The 21,931-nt window shown below is 31.1% G+C and overlaps 1 protein-coding gene across 2 annotated transcripts in view; it reads right to left on the bottom strand.

Moving 5' to 3' along the window:
* The window catches only part of LOC144844229 (F-BAR domain only protein 2-like), a 43,565-nt gene that overhangs the window by 20,030 nt on the left and 1,604 nt on the right, over positions 1 to 21,931 (bottom strand). For both annotated transcript variants that reach the window (XM_078701021.1, XM_078701022.1), the window contains exons 2-9: positions 19,409 to 19,500; positions 11,861 to 11,935; positions 10,683 to 10,824; positions 4,838 to 4,909; positions 4,414 to 4,519; positions 2,540 to 2,619; positions 1,913 to 2,011; positions 1,133 to 1,229 (exon numbers count right to left, since the gene is read on the bottom strand). In XM_078701021.1, coding sequence (XP_078557147.1) covers positions 1,133 to 1,229; positions 1,913 to 2,011; positions 2,540 to 2,619; positions 4,414 to 4,519; positions 4,838 to 4,909; positions 10,683 to 10,824; positions 11,861 to 11,935; positions 19,409 to 19,500 — 763 coding nt within the window. The remainder of the gene's footprint in view (positions 1 to 1,132; positions 1,230 to 1,912; positions 2,012 to 2,539; positions 2,620 to 4,413; positions 4,520 to 4,837; positions 4,910 to 10,682; positions 10,825 to 11,860; positions 11,936 to 19,408; positions 19,501 to 21,931) is intronic.

The raw sequence follows: 21,931 nt of genomic DNA, 5'->3' as shown, positions 1-21,931 counted from the left end.
ATTAAAATTGTAGTGTTATAAAAAATATGTATGTTCAGATCTATGTAGTTCTTCTACTAGAAGCTCCTACTATTCCTTAACCATACTGAATAATATGTATAATGGCCATTTTGAAGAGGTTCTAACCTGCCCTCTAGATGTTGCCGAGTTGATGTCTAGTTCTTATGATAAATTTCAGGTATACGAGAACTAACAGACACACTAATTAGCTAAATGAATCATGATATGTATAAAAAGCGAAACAAAGTAATTAATGAAAAAACAAAGATAAAGCAAACAAACAGAATTCTAAAGAAAATGTTTCACTTTCGAGTCATAATCCAATAATTGTCTCCTTTGATGTCTGAAGGTTTTGAATCATGTCTATTACTTATTATAATTAGTACTATTTACAGTAGTTTTTATGGATCATAATAAAATGATTTAAATATCCTAGTTTTTATTTGACTGTGTCATGTGATAGCCAAGAATTGTCAAATAAAAAAAAATGTTTTGTGGGAAATTTCTGTTTTTATAAAATAGTAGCTTAAAACTTTCCTAGAATTAGAGGCTCTGAGTGCAAACAGTGTCCCCATGGTTTGAAGAAGAAATATTAAAATATAGATTGTTATTATTCCCGAGTAATAATTACTATTATTATTATTTGTATGTATTATTTAACATTTGTTTAACCTTTGAGCCAATACATCCATGGTGAATGCGCATTGGTTACTTAAGGCTTTAATCATGGAGCTATAAAATTAAATCTAATTTTATAGCTCCATGCTTTAATACTGTAATTTATAAAATGTGTATTAAGGGTGATTCAAGATAGAGGGCGCTTTCAAAATCACCAGGAGATGGCAGACACCTTTTGCCTTCCAATTGTCTACAATGTATTGTTAGGCCTTGGTAGATACAAACAAGTAAAATTAGTGCAAATCAAATTAATCAATTATACATTTCTAGAGTTTATTTATGGATTAATAAAAAAAAATGTTTTAGACCATTTTGAGCATTTCGTTAAAACTTTTTCACATTAAAACATCAAAGAGTTCAAAATCGCATTTGGAAACGTTTGACACCATTTTATTTCTATAACACTTTTCCAAAATAAAATATTAAAGTGCACAGAATAATGGCAAATACTTACGCAGTTTATCTTTGCCTGTTCCCTTAGAATCAACGTACACTTCAATTAATTTCTGTTCCGTCATGTCTTCACACTGCTGTGAAAACTCATGTTGAATCTGTTGAAATTAAAATGTGCAATGTGTTTATTCTCATCCTCTCCTCAACCTCATTCCCATTATTACTAATTTGATTATTATTCTATATTTATCATTATCATTACCATTGAAATCATCATCTTTATCATAAATATTATTACTATTATGAATACCGGCACTACATAAGTCTGATTGATTTTTCATCACTATAATCATCATCATCAACACCATCATTATCACTACATTCTCATTTAGGAAGCTTTCTTTGAAGCCACTAATAGTGATACATTTAAAAAGATAGTGTCCAATTAATAAGCCACTCCCCAAGGCCTCTTTGTCAGACTTCCTTGTGGTGTATTCAAGAGGACAACCACCAAGTATGACCAAACAATGTTATGCTAGTTGATTGTGAGATATCGCGACGTGTGTATTGTAACTTCAACACAGGTTTGATGGTTTCAACACATTGATTGACCTGACCTAGATTGGTCGTCGGTCTTTGCAAATCAAAAGCTCTCTCAATAAAAAAAATCGACACCACTACCATCATTTTTATCATCCTCATTATTTTATCTCCTTCATTTTAACTGAACTTCAAGTTTATGTATACAGCTGTTTTTGTTTTATATTCCTATGGTATATTATATTGTACACAATGTTGATTTTGTATATTTGTGAAAATAATTTGAAATTGAACTGAGTACCTGTCCTAGGCTGTTGTTACATTCATGAACCGATGAATTATAAGACCTGATAAAATCTTTCATCTCCTTCAAATGGCTTTCTTCTATTTGTTGAAATTTCTAGAAAAAATATGAATAAGAATAATTTTACTTCTGTATTAAACTAATTAGCTATGTTGTGTGTTGATTTGGTGGCTACATTTATTTATTAGTTTTTATTTTAAATCATTTATTCACAATATTTTAACAGGGTGTTGGTCCAATCAGTCAAAAAATGGTCTCCCTTGGGGCCCTTGGTATATTACTCAACTTAAATATAAAACTATAATTAAAGATGTATTGTCCCCCAAAAACATTTGAATAGGTTATTATTAATCACTTAACTTTTTTGGTTTAAATTACATTAAATTATAAATTTTGTTTTCAATCTAATTTTTGGTAAATTGGATAACTATTATATGATATTAAAATTGCATATTCAACAAAAAAATTTAAAAAAATATTTTTTCAGGGGGAACATGATAAAGGTTACATAACGTAATCTTCAACGGTTCTTTGAGCAGAGGGGTCTGTAAACCTATATACAGTATACTTCAGATGTTGATTAGAGACATTCAGACATAAACAATAGGACGTGGCATCACTTACATGACTTGTGTCTGTCATCTGCTGTTCATAGTCATTCTTTAGATTTGCATACTTCTCCACTAACGACCTGTATTCATCCACTAATCAAATAAAACATAAACAAACCAATAAACTATCTTTTTATATTATTACACAACATTAATGAAATGAATGTGATCTAGTAACTGAGATTTTGTGACCTTTGAACAGTAAACCAGGAGTTCCTTATGCTTGGTTCCCACTAGAAGGTAACGCAAGCGCAACGTAAGCAATTTGACCAATGACAAGCGATGAATTATTCAAACTGTTGCGTCTCATTGGTTAAATTACTTGCATTGCCCTTACGTCTGTGATCTAGTAACTGAGATTTTGTGACCTTTGTACAGTAAACCAGGTATTCCTTATGCTTGGTACCCACTAGAAGGTAACGCAAGCGCAACGTAAGCAATTTGACCAATGACAAGCGATGAATTATTCAAACTGTTGCATGTCATTGGTTAAATCACTTGCATTGCCCTTACGTCTGTGATCTAGTAACTGAGATTTTGTGACCTTTGTACAGTAAACCAGGTATTCCTTATGCTTCCCATTAGAACGTAACACAAGGAAATAAACGCAACGTAGCAATTTGATCAATGATGAATTATTCGAACTGTCGCATGTCATTGCTTAAATCACTTGCGAAACAAGCTTAAATTTTAAATGTTTATTATGTAAGCTCTGATGAAAGAATATTCTTACCAAACAAACAATATATTTTAAATACAATCTTAGTTGTTCACAACTTTATATTATATTATATATACATAGTTATGATTTTGTTTGGTAGTGGAATTGGTTTGACAATGACAATATTTCTGGTTCAATATTTGGAAGGGTTTGAACCAAGAATTTTACCATGCTACTAAAACCAAATGTTAAAAGGTTAGTCTTCAAATAACGTATCATTTTGAATACTCTATTATCAGTATAACTCACAATTACATAATAATACTTAGGTAATTCAGGAAAAACAGTAAAAAATAAACATGTTACGATAATTGTGGTTACAATATATACACAAACGAACACCATAAGACAAACAGTTATTGGCATGTTTCCTTTTTCTATTTATTTTACAGTACTGTATTGATAATGTGTAGTCACCCACACTCGTTTCGTTGAACCATTGTTTAACAATCATATCCTGTACTTAATCTTCTTTCCTAACAATTTTTTTTCAGAACTTATTAACCGAGTATTATTTTACAATATGATGCTTTATTCATCCAATATGGATGTCACAAAATTATAGGAGACCTTTCATAAAATGCATCATAAATAATATAATAGATAATTAAAACTTGAAGAAAACATTATGAGTTACAGACATACTGTAAAATTATCATAGTACATTGCAGTTTAGGTTATGTGTTCAAATGCAAAAAAATATACCAGTTAAACATCTGATATAACCCTTGATTGTTTTCAGAGATACATCCGAGTTATATAGAGACATGAGCCCTTACAATATATCGGATGTAACTTAGATATGATTCAGATCAGCTTAAAGGCCATGTGCGGGCAACAAATTTCTATTTATCATACATTCCAATAATTATCGATCTATAGTTTCCCCTATGTTTCATAACTTGTTAGATTTCATTTGTGTTACAAAATCTTTTTGAAAATAAGCACTTTCTTATCAGTGGGGGAATAGTTCAAATTACACAGTAAAATCTCTATCCTTTTGTATACAAATTTGTAAATAGAGAGAAAATAAATAGTGTTTAAAAAAATGTTATACTGTATAAATAACACCTAAATAAATTCCTGTCATTTGATTGGAAGATTGTGGGTCACATGGCGTGCAATAGTACGAACTAATAAATGGTCATTGTCTTCAATTTACTTACTTGCTTTCTTGTATTTTGTTTCTGCTTTTTCTATTTCCTTTGACGTTGCGCTATCTCGTTTCAATTTCTCGTGCTCTATACATCGTGTGTTGTAAGTTTCTTTGGCCTGGCGTAAAAAAAATAAGAAATTACACCAAACATAAAATTACCTTGATATGTTCAATTTACTTTAACCACATATTTTTTACAATTTGTTGTGTCAATAACCATTGATATTTAATGTTATATTTCATATAGTGACTTTTCCAGTCTTTCTTTTATTTTTTTTTTCAGCATTGCTTATGTTATATTATTATTAGCTTGAGTCAACATAATTAACATGTTATATTTCATATAGTGACTCATTTTTTTCAGTGTTTCTTTTGTTATATGTACTGTATGTATTCCATATAATTAACATGTTGTATTTCCCAATATGACTTACTTTTTCCAGTGATTCTTTTGTTGTGTTAATGGACTGAACAAGATTGAAGGTACCAGACACTTCAGTTTTGACCTATAAATAAAAAAAAAAAGACATAAGGCAAAAGAATACAAACTGGATGAACTAAAGCTCTGTCTATCAAACTTTATGTGACAAAAAAATGTGATGTGACCGTATGGAAATGATGATGCAATATCACTACCATATTTGGGCATATCACTACCATATTTGGGTACCTCACACTTTTTTGTCAAACTAGTTTGATAGTGTAGAAAGAGCTTAAGATAATTTCAGAGGGTCTATTAATTGCGGGTATGCGCACAGTGTTATATTGCTTGATGTCCAACACTGGATGCAAAGGATAATTTGTTTTAAAACACAAAATCTTTCAGTTGTTATTGCTCTGAGGATTTTAAATGAATTATCTCACTTCGTAAATTGATTAAAAATATTTCATACATGACAAGCCACAAATTAAAATGTACAATTCTAATGGGAACCCCAGTGTTTACAGCAAATGGGCTGATACATGGCTCAAAATATAGTTCTGTAGTATCTTCAACCTAGTGTACATCCATGTTTTGTGGCAAGTTTGAGATAGGGACGATACACATCTAAAGACTGGGTCCAAGGGGAAAGATTTGGATAGTGTCGGCATATCTCTAAAATAATAATATCAAATCATCATGTCAAACATCTATATAAAATTGTCTGTGATACGCGATATTATTTTATTGACAACCATAAAGATTATTTTACATTAGTTTTCTGTAATTTGAGCTAACAACTAATGCTAAAATAAACATAAATATAGAACATTAGTCATAAAAAGAAGTAAGTAGCGGCACATTCAACGTTTCAAATTGCAAATACAAATGACGCCTCTGGATCAGCCCTAGAAATAATATCTATACATGTAAAAGTCTTAAAATGACAATAAAGTTATAAATGAAAAACCGAAAGCAGTTTATGAGAAAGTTTGTAAATGGCAAGTTCAGAAGATCAATGCTTATATTATTACTTGAAAAAATGCCCCGCCACATTCTATTTGTAGTAGAATTCATTGATTGACATGATCAACAATTTACCAAGAATTTTGATAAAATTTCACTTCTCGATATTAATTGTGTTGTATTTTGTCATATCTAGGGAGTATTTGTTTGTTTATACATGTTACCATATCACACCCAAAAAAATAAATGCTACTCCCCCCCCCCCCGTAAAAACCCTACAACAAACAATACAATAAACGTATCGAATAAATACGGTAATTCTGTATACTGTGTACAGTATTTGTAATTTTGTTTTCACATGGAAGGCAATAAATAAAAAGCAAACATTATATTTAAATATTAATAAAGTGAATAACGACAAATTTCAATATTTTTTCACATTTTAATTCAGTTTGGTTCTATTCAATATTCTGTAAAGCTCAGTAACTTTTTCGTCCTACTTTCAAGCAGGTGTTTCTAGTAATGTGATAAGTGTAAAAGGTTATAGCTAGCTTCTTCATCATTTTGCTAATGATGAATTGAATTTGTTCAATGAAGCTTCATTGTCGCTGTCTGTACCTCACATACAAAGCAATAAAAGATATACAAATGATGATTATGATTATCTATGACTTTAATGTCGCCAGCTTAGGAGAGTTTAAAGAAGAATTCGCATTGTAGTTTGAAAGTTGACAGAAAAATGAACCAATCCAAAGTAAATGAAGACATTTAATATGTAAAGAAATTATTCTTAAGTCTAAAGCATCAATTGAAATGTCTATTATATAATTTGTAAGAGGAGGGGGATATTAATTGGGGTGTTTTTATCCTTATTTGTTAATGACACATGATAAAAAAGTGATACTGTACCTACTCCAGCCCTTACTAGTTACTATTCCAGCCCCTACTAGAAAGCCATAAGGGTCTCACTACGTGGTGACCCAGCCAGGCATGCTGTAATCTATTTGATATTGCCCAACTCATTTATGAGCAAGTTCAACCAGAGATGGCAGTCATATTCACCTGGTGATTCTACCCATTTAATTTGGTTTAGGTACAGTAGGTACAGTACCTTACACAATCGTGGTATAACAGTCCAGCCAAGTAAATCGTGGTTCCCACTAGGACACAGCGCAAGAAGGTACTACAGTACATACAATTAAATTGACCAATCACAAACCACAGTTTGTATGATCCGTCATTTGTTATTGGTCAAATTTCTTGCATGTATTCGCCTTGTAGCTTATATGGGAACCGAGCTTACACAGGCATTATGTACTATAGCAATGGATAGCAGAGCACAAAGGTCAGACTAATTTGTGCCACCAGATTGATTTTGAAAAAGTGATCAAGTACACACAGGAGTTGAAGATCTTCAATATAATGTATGAAACATCTGTTAACAATCATTGTACAGTAGCAATACACAACTAAATTGATGAAAGATGACTGTGATATCATGTTAAAGATTGATAAGAGTATCAGATACATGGACTCAGCATAACTTGATTATTATCACTAAGGAGAGACAGTCATGTCTGTAAAGCTAGTTGTTAGGTCGTTGACTCGATGTTGCGTCCATTATCATTAGTGTAACAACGTGCTTGGTGATAATCTTCCTTTAGTTGAATTACGCTGATAAATTCTGTCTCGCTTTTCTTACGGTGATACTGTATATATCAGGAGTAATGTCCAGCCCTAATAATAATACTTTGCGATAGATAATGCATTTCACTGATTTTTCCTATTCTAATAGTAAATCTTGTTTATAATAATGTTTATTATAATTGTTTGATGTTCTTGTTTAAGTAATTTTGAAATCCCTTTAACACAAAGATCTAGCAGTAGTCATTTTAAACTTATTTTTAGGACAGACTTCGAAAGAAATGGTTAGCGATCAATTACAAGTGAAGATCTAAAGCAATAAGAAATTATCATGTTAAATGTAGAAAAGCATTTTAAACCAAACCAGTCAGAGTAACTATTAACATACATCTAATGCAATAGGGGTTTGTCTTTAGTACAATGTCATACCGTAATCACATTTTAAGAAGATTAACCAGAAGACACCAGACTCATATCTTTGTACAGTAGCTCTTGAGTAAACATTTTAAATTATACAAGCTAATTCATTTCCAATAATTTGATTTAGTAAATTAATAATAAATTGTCACAACAAAACATTTGTCACAATAATTTACCTATTCAATTTTAGAACATTGAACCAAATGTAAAGCGAAAATATGTACTAATAAGTGAAGTTTAAAAAATACAACCATAAGAAAAAAACTGAGCAAGAAATAACATTAAAGATGCAAATCTACTATAATGGCAATGTGAAGAAAGTGATGTGACATGTGATAACCTTTGATTGGATCAACAGCTTAATATCTCATCCATAGAGCAAGTAATGACCATCAATCATTCTCAACCTTAGATTAAGTATTACTTAGTTTTAATAATGTTTATTAAATAATAATACTTTCTGTTTGCTTTTGTTTGCAGTTTGTTGTCTTTCCTGCAAAAATAGATATTTTTTAAAAGGACATGATAATGTCAATGTCAATTGTCATACGGCCACACAGCATGAATAAAATAAAAGTATAGAAAGAGACAGATTTTCTTGCCATTTTCAAATCTCTGCAGCAAAGTTTCCTTTTGGTTGTCTACTCATGTCTATTGCAGCAAAGTTTTCCTTTCTTTTTGTATATTTCTAAGGAACATATTCTTCTTCAACAAAAATCCTAATACAACAGTACAGTACCTTTAAAGCTCTGTCTACACTATCAAACTTCATGTGACAACAAAATGTGATGTGCCCATATATGGACATGATGATTTCATATCACTACCATATTTGGGCACATCACATTTTTTTGTTGTCAAACTAGCTTGATAATGTAGACAGACATTACATTGTACAGTAATAGTACTGTACCTGTATTATTTTCTGTGGGAAATAAAAAACATCTGATTCGGATATTACTCCTTTCTCAAGATTATCTTTAATAAGTCTGTGTGAAAAGTTCATGTTCCTGTTCTTATAATGCAAAACACAAGGCAACGATAATCCAGAAAGGAAAGATGGGTACAAGTATTATTATTGCGGTATGATATTAACACATACTAAAGTGTATATACAGAGGGTAATACTGGATGTGTTATTAAATTCCAGATGTGTAGAACCTTGTATTACTGTAGGAAGTACTGTGCTGGATTGAACAACTTTCCACATGGAAGAATGTACAAGAACATTATTAAATGTCGGCAAAATAAGAAACAGGCAACCAAAATAAAGACATACAGTATTGAGACTTTGACTTATTGTTTTTTGTCACTTTCAGATTGCAGCAGCATACAAAGATGTTATAGATCAAACACCTCTCACATAAATCAGACTTAAAATGGCAGCAGTACTGTACAGTCATTTTAACAGAATTTTACTACTGTAGGCTCAGAGACAGTTGAACAGTTATTCCAATGTTTTGCCATTTAAACATTTTCCAACGTTCTCAAATTTACAGATATTTTAACCGTCTTGCAGCTCAAAGGGGCTTCAGATTTTGGTCTTTAGACTATTAGTGTATGTGAATAAGAGGATTAAATCATGGCTGAAAAGTTTAAGAGTTGGTCATTGCATTTTCATTGAGCCATTATAAAACCAATTTGATGTGTGAATCAGGAGTTATATAAAATATAGGTCATCGTATCAGGCACTTCCTGTGTTTACTATTAGAGGCTTTAGAAGAGTTATCTGTCAAAGATTTACATCCTAAAAAAGTATCCTAAAACTTACAAAATCGTCATTATTTTTATACTTTATTTGGATATTTATCTATTTCATATTACAGTATATTATATTAGGATTGGAATTAGTCTTGACAAACTGCTAAAGTTAATACTCGGTTTGTGTGCTACACTGTATGCAAACGTCACATAATAAAACACTATAGAAAAACTAGGAAAATTTGAAGGTCGTCTAACGGAAAGAAAAGATTTTCTTATAAATATTCTTTGACCTTTCTAGTTTCAATGGAAATTTGTGCATCTACTGTACAGACTTTACCAACTTTATATTCACAAACCAAACGCTGTCGTTAAATAACCCTATTAATTATGGTTCATTTACCTTGTCATTTTCACTAAAATTATCATTTACATTTAGAAGCTTTATTACCGGAAATGTCTTATTGAGCTAGAAGCTAAAATGCACTTGAAGGATTACATGTTTTCAAGAGTGTAGTTCATAGTATTATATCATTATTGAGATACTATACATTTTGAACAAGATTCTACAGCAAAAAGTATGAAGGACACTGCTTTTTGAATTCTCCATTCCGATGGTATAAAACCACTGTTGGTTTAACAGGGCTGTAGCCACCAGTACGGTTGGTAAGGTTTTAACCTGATCACTTTTCAACAGAGGCCGTTGATAACCCAATGACTTGAACAAAGATTAGTAGAATGGGTCTTCTCGGATAAGGACTATAAACCGTATGTCCAGTATACACATCTAGCTCATATGCACTTTCAAGAACCTAGTACATCTTTTGATACAAGTAGGGGGTTACCTATGTGTACTAGTACACTCACAGCCACTGATCATAACCGGGCCCTCTAGGAGACCAGTCTTTGATTGAAAGTCACCCAGTAGAAATAAATAATAAGAAACAAACCAAATTGTCACCTAACTACTAACTCTATAGAATGATGTTTATATCAGAGAACTCAAACTGTAGCTTTCTTTTCAACTTACACTTACCATCCAAAGCGTATTGAAGATGTGGGAAGTAAACATGCACCAAAGGCTAGTTATAAAGTATTATTATAAAATTAATAATTGGTAAACCTACGATTTTATGTTTCTTCTGCTGCTCTTCACCATACTTGTGTACTTCTTTGACCAATTCATGTAGCTTTTGAATCAATTTGATATGAGTTGTCGCTACCTTATCCATTGCACCTTTTATAACCTGCCAAAATGGTGCAAATGACCTAAAAAGAAATATTATAGTACATTGAATTGAATAAATTTCTGTTTAAATACTCAGATATAGATAAAAAAACAACTTTAAAACATGAAGCTGTACATTATTAAAAATACAGTAATATACATCAAAAGATATAAAGTTATAAAAAAAAATGTTTTATTTTAATGATAAAATATCTGCTACATTCTTAATTGGTTCATCACCCATCTTTTGATTCTCTTGGATATTCACTATTTACCTCCGACGCTCGTTTTCAATTTTGTTGCTTCAATTGTTTTTTTTTGTATGAAATTGTTTGTTTTGATGTGTTTAATTAATTACCTTTTGTAACAAATCCCCCAGCTTTTTTGGCTGCTACAGATTTTTATTTTCCTCAGTGAATTGCTCTTGATGTTTTTTTAAATAAAGATATCGAGATATATACTATGCTGTAAATTATGATGGATGATACATTTCTGCATATAGGTATGCATATAATGTTTAACCTATTTTCAGATGTCATATCTAGATATCATGCAAGTTCTTGTCTGTAGAATGTGTGCAATGGTTTCACATTAATCATGACATCAGAAGACATACAAGAAAACATTAACCCAGTTAAACTTCAGTACTAATCATCAAGCCAAATTCACGTTTGAAGATAAATCTTGTATTTGTGATTATAATAGCATCGGTGTATAGTCATGAAAAGTTAGAACTGACGACAGGTTTATGGACAAACTGAGAAGTTCAGCAGTCAATTCACCAACATAATCAACTTTAACGCTTGGTTCCCACATAGATGCAACGCACATATCTTTCCCCTCTATAATCTTAAATTATATTTAACCTACAGTATCATGTAATATAATCAAATTTTTTTTTTCATCTAACAAATTATTTATTCAATGTTAAATGTTCTTTAAAGTTATGGTAGTATATCATATGTTATGTTGTACTATGCCCTCTCTTTACTGTGTGAAATTGTACCTTGTGCCTGCTACCTACCAGTCACACACTGTGCACATAAGATTTTCATCTGTGTGGAATAATGTACTCACCCTGAAGTGGAAGAGTTCAACGCTAATTTTGACAACTTGGTTATATTCTTGGAATAGGTTTCTTCAATTCCTGATCTGTAAAATTAATAAAACAATTACATTTAAAATAATAATAAAAAACTAGTAAATTAAGGATAGAAAATATGGGTTAAGAAAATACCAATTGGATGGCAAAACTTTACCAGTATAAATGGTACAAATGGGTACAACGGTAGAAGTGATTATTAAATAACTACATGTACTATACACTAGATGGCAAAGACATTTCTAGTATGTAAAATATGTAAAAATATAACAAGTTCTTGAATGGCAACAGTTTTAAATGGGTAAAAACAGAAAATGTTACTGTAAATCAAAAAATACCAAATTGATGGCAAAGACACATTTACCAGGAGTATGGGTACCTGTACATGTTACATTTAATAAGTAAGCCAAGTGGATGACATAGTTTCTTTTGTGCCTAGCTTTACCTGGATAAACTGACAATAGTCCATGCTCTCCAGATAAAAGGCTTACTGTAAATACTAACCACTATTGGTTTGTGTAAATAATGGCTATATTTAAATACAAAGGATAACTGTAGGTAAAAATAGACTAAAATATTGGGCATGATTTACCAGGAGTATAAATGGGTCCAGGAGTATAAATGGGTCGCAGATAAGATTATAAGATAATAGACTAGATGTCAGAGGAGTATTGTATCACATGATATTATGGAAACAAGAAGAAGGCGCACGCTGCTTATGATGGATTCAATCTCACATGACAGAAATGCTAAACATAAAAATTAATCTCGCATTTAATTGTAGTCAGTAAATCAAAAGAATACGATTCTAAAATTAATGTTATGCTTTAAAACGAAACCACGCATGAATTGCTCAAGATTACAAAAACATTAATGGTTAAATGTTAGTTACAATTATCTATAGCAGCATCCCATAATTCATTAAGTATCATTTTCGTTTAATCCTGGGAATATTTCAACCAAGGACTTTTGAACTCACAACTGCATGTAGAACGAACATTATATCCCAAAACTATAAATCACACAATCAGAGATAAACCTAACTGATAAAAGACAGCGTAGAGTACGGTTCAAAAAAGTTTAATGTATGCACTTTCAAAGAACAGAAGAATTGTCCTGCGATTAATTTTTTTCAATCGAATTATTCTGTAACATTTCATATTTTGGCTGCCAATAATTTGTTTTTTATTTACTGTATTTATTTAAAAATTAAAATTAATACATTATATTTGACAAACCTATATTCTAGTTATAATTACAATTTTTGTTGGAATGGTATCAATTCAATTCAATTTCTTTTTATTTCGGAAATATCATCCATATTAATAAACTTATACAGAAACAGAAAAATCGTAAACTCTAAACTTAAGTATATAGAATCAATATCAGATACCGAGGCAGCTTGATATTATACTGGTGTGTGCTTCAAATTCATAGATTTTACATTATTATTTAATATTCAAATAAAACATGATAAACCTAAATTGATCAAATTATTTACGACAGTATTGTTAGTGAAGCTAAACTATGAATGGAAAATACTATGATTCATTGTGAATACGCTACTACAAAAACTGAATATAATTAATGGATGAATCACACAAATTTTGAATGAATGAAATTGCTGAAAGACACCTAGAAGCAAAGATGAAGGCAAAATGCAAGAGAAACCGTTTTCAAAATGGTTTCCTGTTTGGTTGGGAAGAAGCCAATCTGATCATGATGAGGTACTTTAATGAATGAATCCTCGTAATAGAGTTTACTCAAGCGGAAAAGCGACAAATGGCTAGATTACAGTATGTATAGTAATTCATATGCTGAATGATATAATGCAATGAATTACTTAGCATGGAATATTAATAAACAGCATGCTATTCTTATTTCAATTCAAAATGGCTACCAGGAGAGTGAAATACAAAACACCATGTTTAATAATTCCTGTTTATATTACTGTACATAGAGAGCAACATTTGAAAATATTATTTAATAAATTTCTTAGAGACTAATTACCATCTGTACAGTATTGTAAACTAACAAAGCAGTAATTTTCTGAGAATTTGGTGATTAACAATTTATCGATATATTCAAGCTTTGCTTTAACAAACATTAATCTACAATACAAATCAATTCAATCATTTTATTTTATGGTGGGTTGAAAATTTATTCTTGTCGATTTTGATTTAACTGAAACGCAAGAACTGTAATTTAAGTACTGTAAATAGCAGTGTTATTTTTACATAAGTCTAATTTAAACATTATTGGCAAATGTGTTTGATTTTTCAAATATAATCAACTAGAATAATATTAATCTACAAATCAATTCAATCATTTTATTTTATGGTGGGTTGAAAATTTATTCTTGTCGATTTTGATTTTGATTTAACTGTAACACAAGAACTGTATTATAAGTGCTGTAAATAGCAGTGTTATTTTTAGTCTAATTTAAACATTATTGGCAAATGTGTTTGAGTTTTCAAATATGATCAACTAGAATAATATATCTATAATAAAATAATAATGTCCAAGGAATTTTTAAATGGATTATAAATTTCTGACTGCTGAGAGAAAAAAATAGTTGCATGATACCACGGAAGAGATGCACATCAAAGATGAAGATAAGAAAACTACAGTACTGTGTATGGAGATACTCCATGGTATAAGGCTTATATTAATCTCACTACCTGTGGATTGGCATGTAGTTGATGCTTAACTTATTAATGCTGTTCTTGTTATTAAATGTACGCGGGAGATCATGGGATGTTACCGCTGTGTTTAGAATGTCAAGCAATAAGATTGATTTAGTTCACAATAAAGATGTATTGTTGTCAAAGGTGAACACTAAGAGCTTGACACTGATTGCAAAATGACTCAGTCAGTTTAATATCGTGTTAATTACTGATAGTAAACACTTAAGGATATACAATGAGTAATGGATTAGCAATTCAATGTTTATCATAGTGTAAAATATTTCCATGCAAGGGATTGGCTCCTTGTTTTACATTTTGCATCATGAATTTATACTTTGTCTACAACAATACAATATCAAACTTTATGTGACAAAAAATGGCGATGTGCCCAAGTATGGTAGTAGTAATATGACATCATCATATCCATATATGGGCACATCACGTTTTTTTGTGTAAAGTTTGATAGTGCAGACAGGGCTTTATACTATAGTGAAAATATTAGATATTAAATGTAGAGGTTAAAATATCTTAGTGCAAAATATATTTTACTACAGATAAAATAAACCTTGCTTGAAATGAATTAACATTATTCACATAACATTAACAATGATTGTGTTAATTAAAAGTTTTTTAAATTAAAGTTCACCTTTGGGTTGCATAGCACTTTAATTTAATACACAATTCTTTAATCATTAAAAGGCAAAACTTCATTGAGACTGACTAATAAAACAGAGTGATATCAATTTAGAAGTTCTTATAATTGCACGGACTCACTGGGAATTGATTTCAATAAAAAAAATTCAAATTACAAGGCGACTACTGGTTTGTGATACTGTAAAATATATCGTAATGTGTTGTACAGTACAACAACACTTACGGTATACATATAAATAACTATACAGTACGTCTATTTCGCCTACAGCCTATCAAAACTTAGAAATAACGCATGGAGTTACTCCATGGTATAAACTCATGAGATGTGAAAGGTCCAAGGGTATTACTGCAGGTAATAGGAAAAAATGTCAACTTTCTAAAGTTGACAGACAGTAGTAGTAGTAATTTCTAATTAAAAAAAAAAAAGTATTATTTGTACAGTACGAAGGATTTTTGGACCTGAACAAATTGTGGTTTTGGGAGAGTTTTTATTTTCTATTAAATTACCGTACTATAGTTTTAAAATGATGGAAAAATTCTAAAAAAAGGGTGAAATAAAGGGGGACAATGAATGATATGCTGTAAATTAAGTTGGTGTCAATTGTTTTCCATAATAAAACGGTTCTTTTGAAATGGAAATGTACACTGAGGTTATAAGAAACTATTTTTTAATTTGAATTTCGCTGAACATAAACTGTAAACACAGCCTAATTTTCTTAAACGCGTCAAATGTAACCTTTACATCACATGAATCATACGATTACATGACATAACACCATAAGTGTGCATTTACCATGATAATTGAACATTGATATCAACATTCAATGTCTAACTCATTATTCATAATGAGCAGCTTTAGAACAGTCAACATGTTGCCATAGAGTATGTTAGTCACATAAATGTCACAAATGAAATGTGATTAGTAGATGGAGTACAGTAGACGTTGTACACACTGATGGTTTTAGGCTAATTATCTAAAATATCAAATGTAAAATGATAGCTACTCAATTAAGGACAGCGTACTGATGTATGTACTAATATTGCAAATGTATAATAAATTAGTCCTGTTTAAAATGTGGTAAAAATAGCCTTTGATCATACAGTAGTCACATCTTCTAATTATGAGTGTTGAGTTCAATTCTTGTTCCTGCTACAGTTTTTCATATAAAATACTTTTGTTAAACATCCCTACAGCCACAGTAGTTATCATTACAAGTGTCAAGGTACTAAATCAGACAGATCCAAGTGGAGAGGGCCCTAAATTTTGAAATGTACATTGCAAAAGATAGGACAGGTTCAGGCAGCCATTTTTAGTCCTTGGGGCCCCCTTTTTAAACATCCTTGATCTGCCGCCCACTGATAGTCGTTCAATTTGAAAAGAAGAATTTGCTAAAGACAAATAAAATTATGATTTAATAAAGTGAAATGTTCAAGATGCTAGTTATAACTTGAACATTTTAATGCTGTACAGGCTGTTTCATGAAGAGTACCTCAATATGTGGGTGTTTGGCTCATTAATAAAGTGTATTGTTTAGAAAAAAAACAGTGTATTCATTCAAAATTGTCAATAGGAACGTTCGAAGCAAAATAATAATAATTGTACAGTAGTTGTTTAAATGTAATTGATTGAATCATACTGATAATAAGTGTCATAACTAATATGAATATTAAACGAAAAAACAACAATAACAAAAACAGCTGAAAATATAATTATCTTTGAAAACTGAGCAGACTCCTCTCTGTAGCTTTATTTGTATTACGTTGGTGCAATACAGTGACTGGCAGTTAGCATTTATGAAATCCTAAAAATAGAGCTCATTTACAAAATAATGCACTTCACAACAAAATCAAGCAAATGATATTAATACAGTACATAGTTAAAGTGAACTTGTAGAGTGACTTGAGATTATTCAGTAGATTGCACTTAAAAAATCAAACTATTCCTTTTTCTGTGATAAAAAGAAATGTACAGTAGTAACTTACAGGAGTGGTTGGCAAAGGTTTTTAAAGACTTTTTTCAGCCTTGCAATACTAAAGATAATAACGTTACTGTACATTTATTTTGGAAAGGCAAGTTTTTCAAACAGTGGAGTAGAACCTTATAATTACGAAGTGTCCCTTTAATAGAGGTATACTGTATGGGTGTCCTCTGAAGAGAGTTTTCTATATAGCTTTACTTCCCCTTGTTTGTTTCATATGAAAAGTGTCCCCTTTAGGGTTGCCCCTGAATATGGGTGTTCCAAATGAGGGGTTCTACTGTATCTCTATATTTAAACAATGATTTGTCTATATTACAGTATACCATGGACTCCATGATTAAACATCCCAGTAACTGGCCCATTTTAGTCGGTACATTTTTCAGACATTACATTGATGGCCAGTAAACGGACATTTTAGATGTGAATGAAATAATAAATAATAACTCTGTATGTTGATTTCATAGCAATTTTACATTGTGCACATATTTTTAAATACTTTGGTTTTATAGTCTTCATGTACTGTAAGTGCGATTATAATCTGCGTATTATTAATAGAAAGTACACACATAAAGGGCATTCAAAATGATACCTATAATGGTATCTATTTGTTTTTATCTCAAATTGGCAGAGCAATGAGACTTCCTCTGAGAGGAAGACCGATATTTGTATTAGCTACTTTCAAATCACCTGCTCAATGAATACCGGATAATAATGAAGAGACAATGATAACATCAATAGCGTCGTCAAATAATTCAACTGACGAGGAACTTGGTAAATAATAATGGTACTGATATGCCAATCATCTGTGTAGATTTGTCGGTTTGATACATTGACTATCCAACTTCCTGACACTTTTTTCATAATTCCTTTGAAAAATACTGTGTGCTATGGCGAGATATTCCTTAAGGACACAGGTTCAAGTTTTTCCATAACTAAGCAGCAAGGCTTCGAGGCTCACTCACTCCTTGGTTCTGGTGGTAGAACGATTCTTCTCGGATAAGGACTATAAACCGTAGGTCCAGTATACACATCTGGTTCATGTTAACTTTAAAGAACATAGTACATCTTTCGAGACGAGTAGGGGGTTAACCGGTGTACTAGTACATCACAGTAACTGATCATAACTGGGCCCTCTGGGACTCGGGAGATCAGTCTTTGACTGAAGAGGTTGACCAGTCTTTTAATAACAAACACTATCTATTCCTTTCCTACTGTAGTCAGATAGTAGAGCTGTACTAATATGTGCAATGAGGTCAGTGGGGAAACCACAAATCTTCAGTCTTCCACCCATCCTAAGAATTAATTTAAGACCTAGCACCAGCCTAATCTGGGTACCTGGAAGTACTTCTGACAGCCACCACAGACTTTAGCTACATTCATGACAATGACAGACTTTTAAAATCTTGAATTACAGTACGGTATGCTCCATATTTCTAGACAGTTTCTTACTGGTACTCTGTGTATTTACTATTAGTGTTACAAATCAATATGGGTCAAACTACTGTATGGCCAATATTAACAAACAACACATTTCTTGGAATCTCAATAGGAAAAAAAAACATCTGGTAAAACATACATCATGAAATGTTCAATGGTTGTTAGTTATCATTGGTGCTGTTTATATTACAGTATTTAAAGCAGTGTGTTCTATTCTAGGCTGAAGTGGAAGAATGTTTTAGATGAGATACACTACCGGACAGAATTATTGCCTTGTTAAAGTGTTGAAAACGCGCTGTACTGTACAATAGACAGGCCTAATTAGTCTATTTTGTGCCTGAAGTCTCAGACTACAAACTGTTGTTGGTGTGTATTTCTCTGAACCTTTCTTAGCACAATACAGGCCTACTTCAAGCGCCTATTTTCCACTAGACGAATTTGTTCGTACGAATCAAATGCGCCAGCTTATGCACATACGTATTATGTTTTCATCTTCCAAATCCTTCACTACACATGCGTATAAGCTGACGGTTTCGATTCGCGCGAACAAATTCGCCTAGTGGAAAATCGACTTCATACAGTACAGACAGTATGAGATATCTAAAACTAAAATAAAGAGCTGTAATCCATATTGAGTAGTTTTGTTTTTGGTCATAAAAAAGTTTAAAATATTTAGTCTTCAAAAATTATGAGTTGATCTTTGAGAATTCTCTCTTTAAATTACTGAGTATTTATTTAAAAATAACTATGGAATAAACTAGCTTACCTTTCACGGATAAAGTCCTCCAACTCTTTAGTAGAGGTAGTGCCATTTTTCATATTATTATAGAGAACTGCGAATCCCTGATTCTTTTCCCCCTGTCAAATAAAAACAACATTGAGTTGAAAAACAATTATGTGATAAATTAATGCAAAAAAATTCATGGAGATGATGAATTTAATGGGAACTTCAAGGTATTTTTTTAATAGAAAACCAGGAAGAAAATGGTTTAAATAGTTTCATGAAATATAAAAATATTATTCTGATGATTTTTTTTAAAGAAAATGTATATTATTTAAAATATATGAAAAAAAACAGTTTGATATTAACTGTGAATACAGAATAACTGTACCAATTAATTTAATGAAATTAAAATAAATGATCAGACACATCATTCAATCAACTTACCCTCATGACAATACTACTATTTACAGTATATTCCAATAAAAATTAATAAATAACGATTGATTATTAATATTATAGAATCCAAGAAGACAGTCGACTCATACAATATTAAACATCATGCCCAGTGTGTGTACAGTGACTGAGTGAGTGAGTTAAAAGAATTCACAGATTGCTAGAATGGTAGAATATGCTAATGAATGAAGTTATGCTTGGAAATGTATTGCTTCCTTCCCATAGGAAGACACGGAATCAATGCACTTGGGATCCATTCCTAACTTCCTGAGGACAAGGATACATTCTGGTATACAGTACGCTCATTGTAACCTATATAAACATGTTAATGGGTTACTTTTATTACATGTTCTATGAAAATCGGATATTTTGAAATTCTAATTAATATAAATGGCAGGACGTAACCTAATCCTACTGTCGTCATCCTAAAGTAAATATTTAACAGGCTAAAATAATATATAATATAGCCATAGGGAAAAAAATCTCACTAGGTACAATATTTTACACTGCTTAAATGTCGCTTAAATAACACAACTGCCTATACGATACAGCCTATAAAATATCACGTTTCTCTGTACTGTAATTTCCAATACCATCACCCGACATACAAAAAACTCATTAAAACTGTAAATTAATATTGAGTGCTGAACTTGAGCAGCTATAAGCCCTCATATTGGTATACAAATAAGAAATAAACTGGCAACCACTATATGGCTAATCCTTAAGGTCTGTCTATACTATCAAACTTTATTTGACATTGAAAAAACGTGATGTGCCCATATATGGACATGATGATGTCATATTGACTACCATATTTGGGAATACCACTACCATTGGGAACAGATAGTTTGATAGTGTAGACAGAGCTTTACAGTTTACTTTACAGTACCTGTACTGTAAGTCAATCTTTAAAAAGACTGAATTTTGTGTTTTAGGAACCTTATTTTATACAGTAGAAAGGAATTCATTCTCAAATAAATAATGTACCTAGTTTACAGTATTATAATTTAGTACATGATTTGGGACTCACCATTATTATTCAAGTTTTTACACTTTTTTAACTGTTACAGTAAAGTGTAATAAACATTTTTCTTTTTATAAACAAAACTATTAGAGGACAATGGATCATGTTTATTTTTTATCTTATCTTTTATTTAAGTAAATCTACTCTATGTAATCATAAAACCGGAAAACCAACTAATAAAATAATAAAGGTTGGTTTAATAATGTTGCGACCAACATACAGTATTTTATTCTGCTCTCTCACATATTTTTCACACATCATACTTGAGAGTTGTTGAGTTTCTCCTTTCCCATCATATCAAAACATTTTAAAAATAGATCAAATAATGATCACATTATAGTATTCTTAAAACATAACAATCAAAATGTAAACAATCGTAAGATTTGAATTTGAACAAGATAATCAATATTAGCCAAAGAATATTTGAGATTATCACTACGACGAGCAATGGTTAAATAAATAACCGGCAGTTTAGCATTATGACGTGGTCTTACACATACATCATTGTACAACTAAATCTCGTTTTACTTTAATTTAATTAGTTAATCAGATCCTTCTCGCCTTTTTCAATCAAGTGATTCACGTCAAAAAAGCTGAAAGGATTCTAATAAAGTATTTATAAACTAACCATGAGGTAATTCTGAGACAGCTTTACAGAGTACAAACATTAATAGAATCTAGACTATACTAACAGTACACTAGGTGTTTACAAAGTACACCAGTTATTATCAGGGTTATAATCTGAGCTTTAAATAAAATTATAAAATACTGTACTAATTTGAAAAAGATTCTGATAAAGAAATGTACTTGCCAATAGGATTTATGTCTTTAGTAATTATTTAAGCTTTTTAAAGTAAATACAATAGTTTACAGAGTATAGTGTAAATTCCAGCCAAACATTGCTGTGGATAATGGTCCTACACACAATGCTGCTACTGTACATAGTACCCTATGCACCTACTGTACAGTAGGATAGTAAAGGGTTACTGTACAATACAGGCGCATGTGGTACTACTGTATGTATTAAGTATTAAGTGTTGTCCTACAGTAAGCCAATCCATTCTACTGTAGAATCAACATAAACTATA

This window comes from Antedon bifida, chromosome 6 (assembly GCF_963402885.1).
Source record: "Antedon bifida chromosome 6, ecAntBifi1.1, whole genome shotgun sequence".
Taxonomy (NCBI): domain Eukaryota; kingdom Metazoa; phylum Echinodermata; class Crinoidea; order Comatulida; family Antedonidae; genus Antedon; species Antedon bifida.
This window is presented reverse-complemented; position numbering and strand designations above follow the sequence as displayed.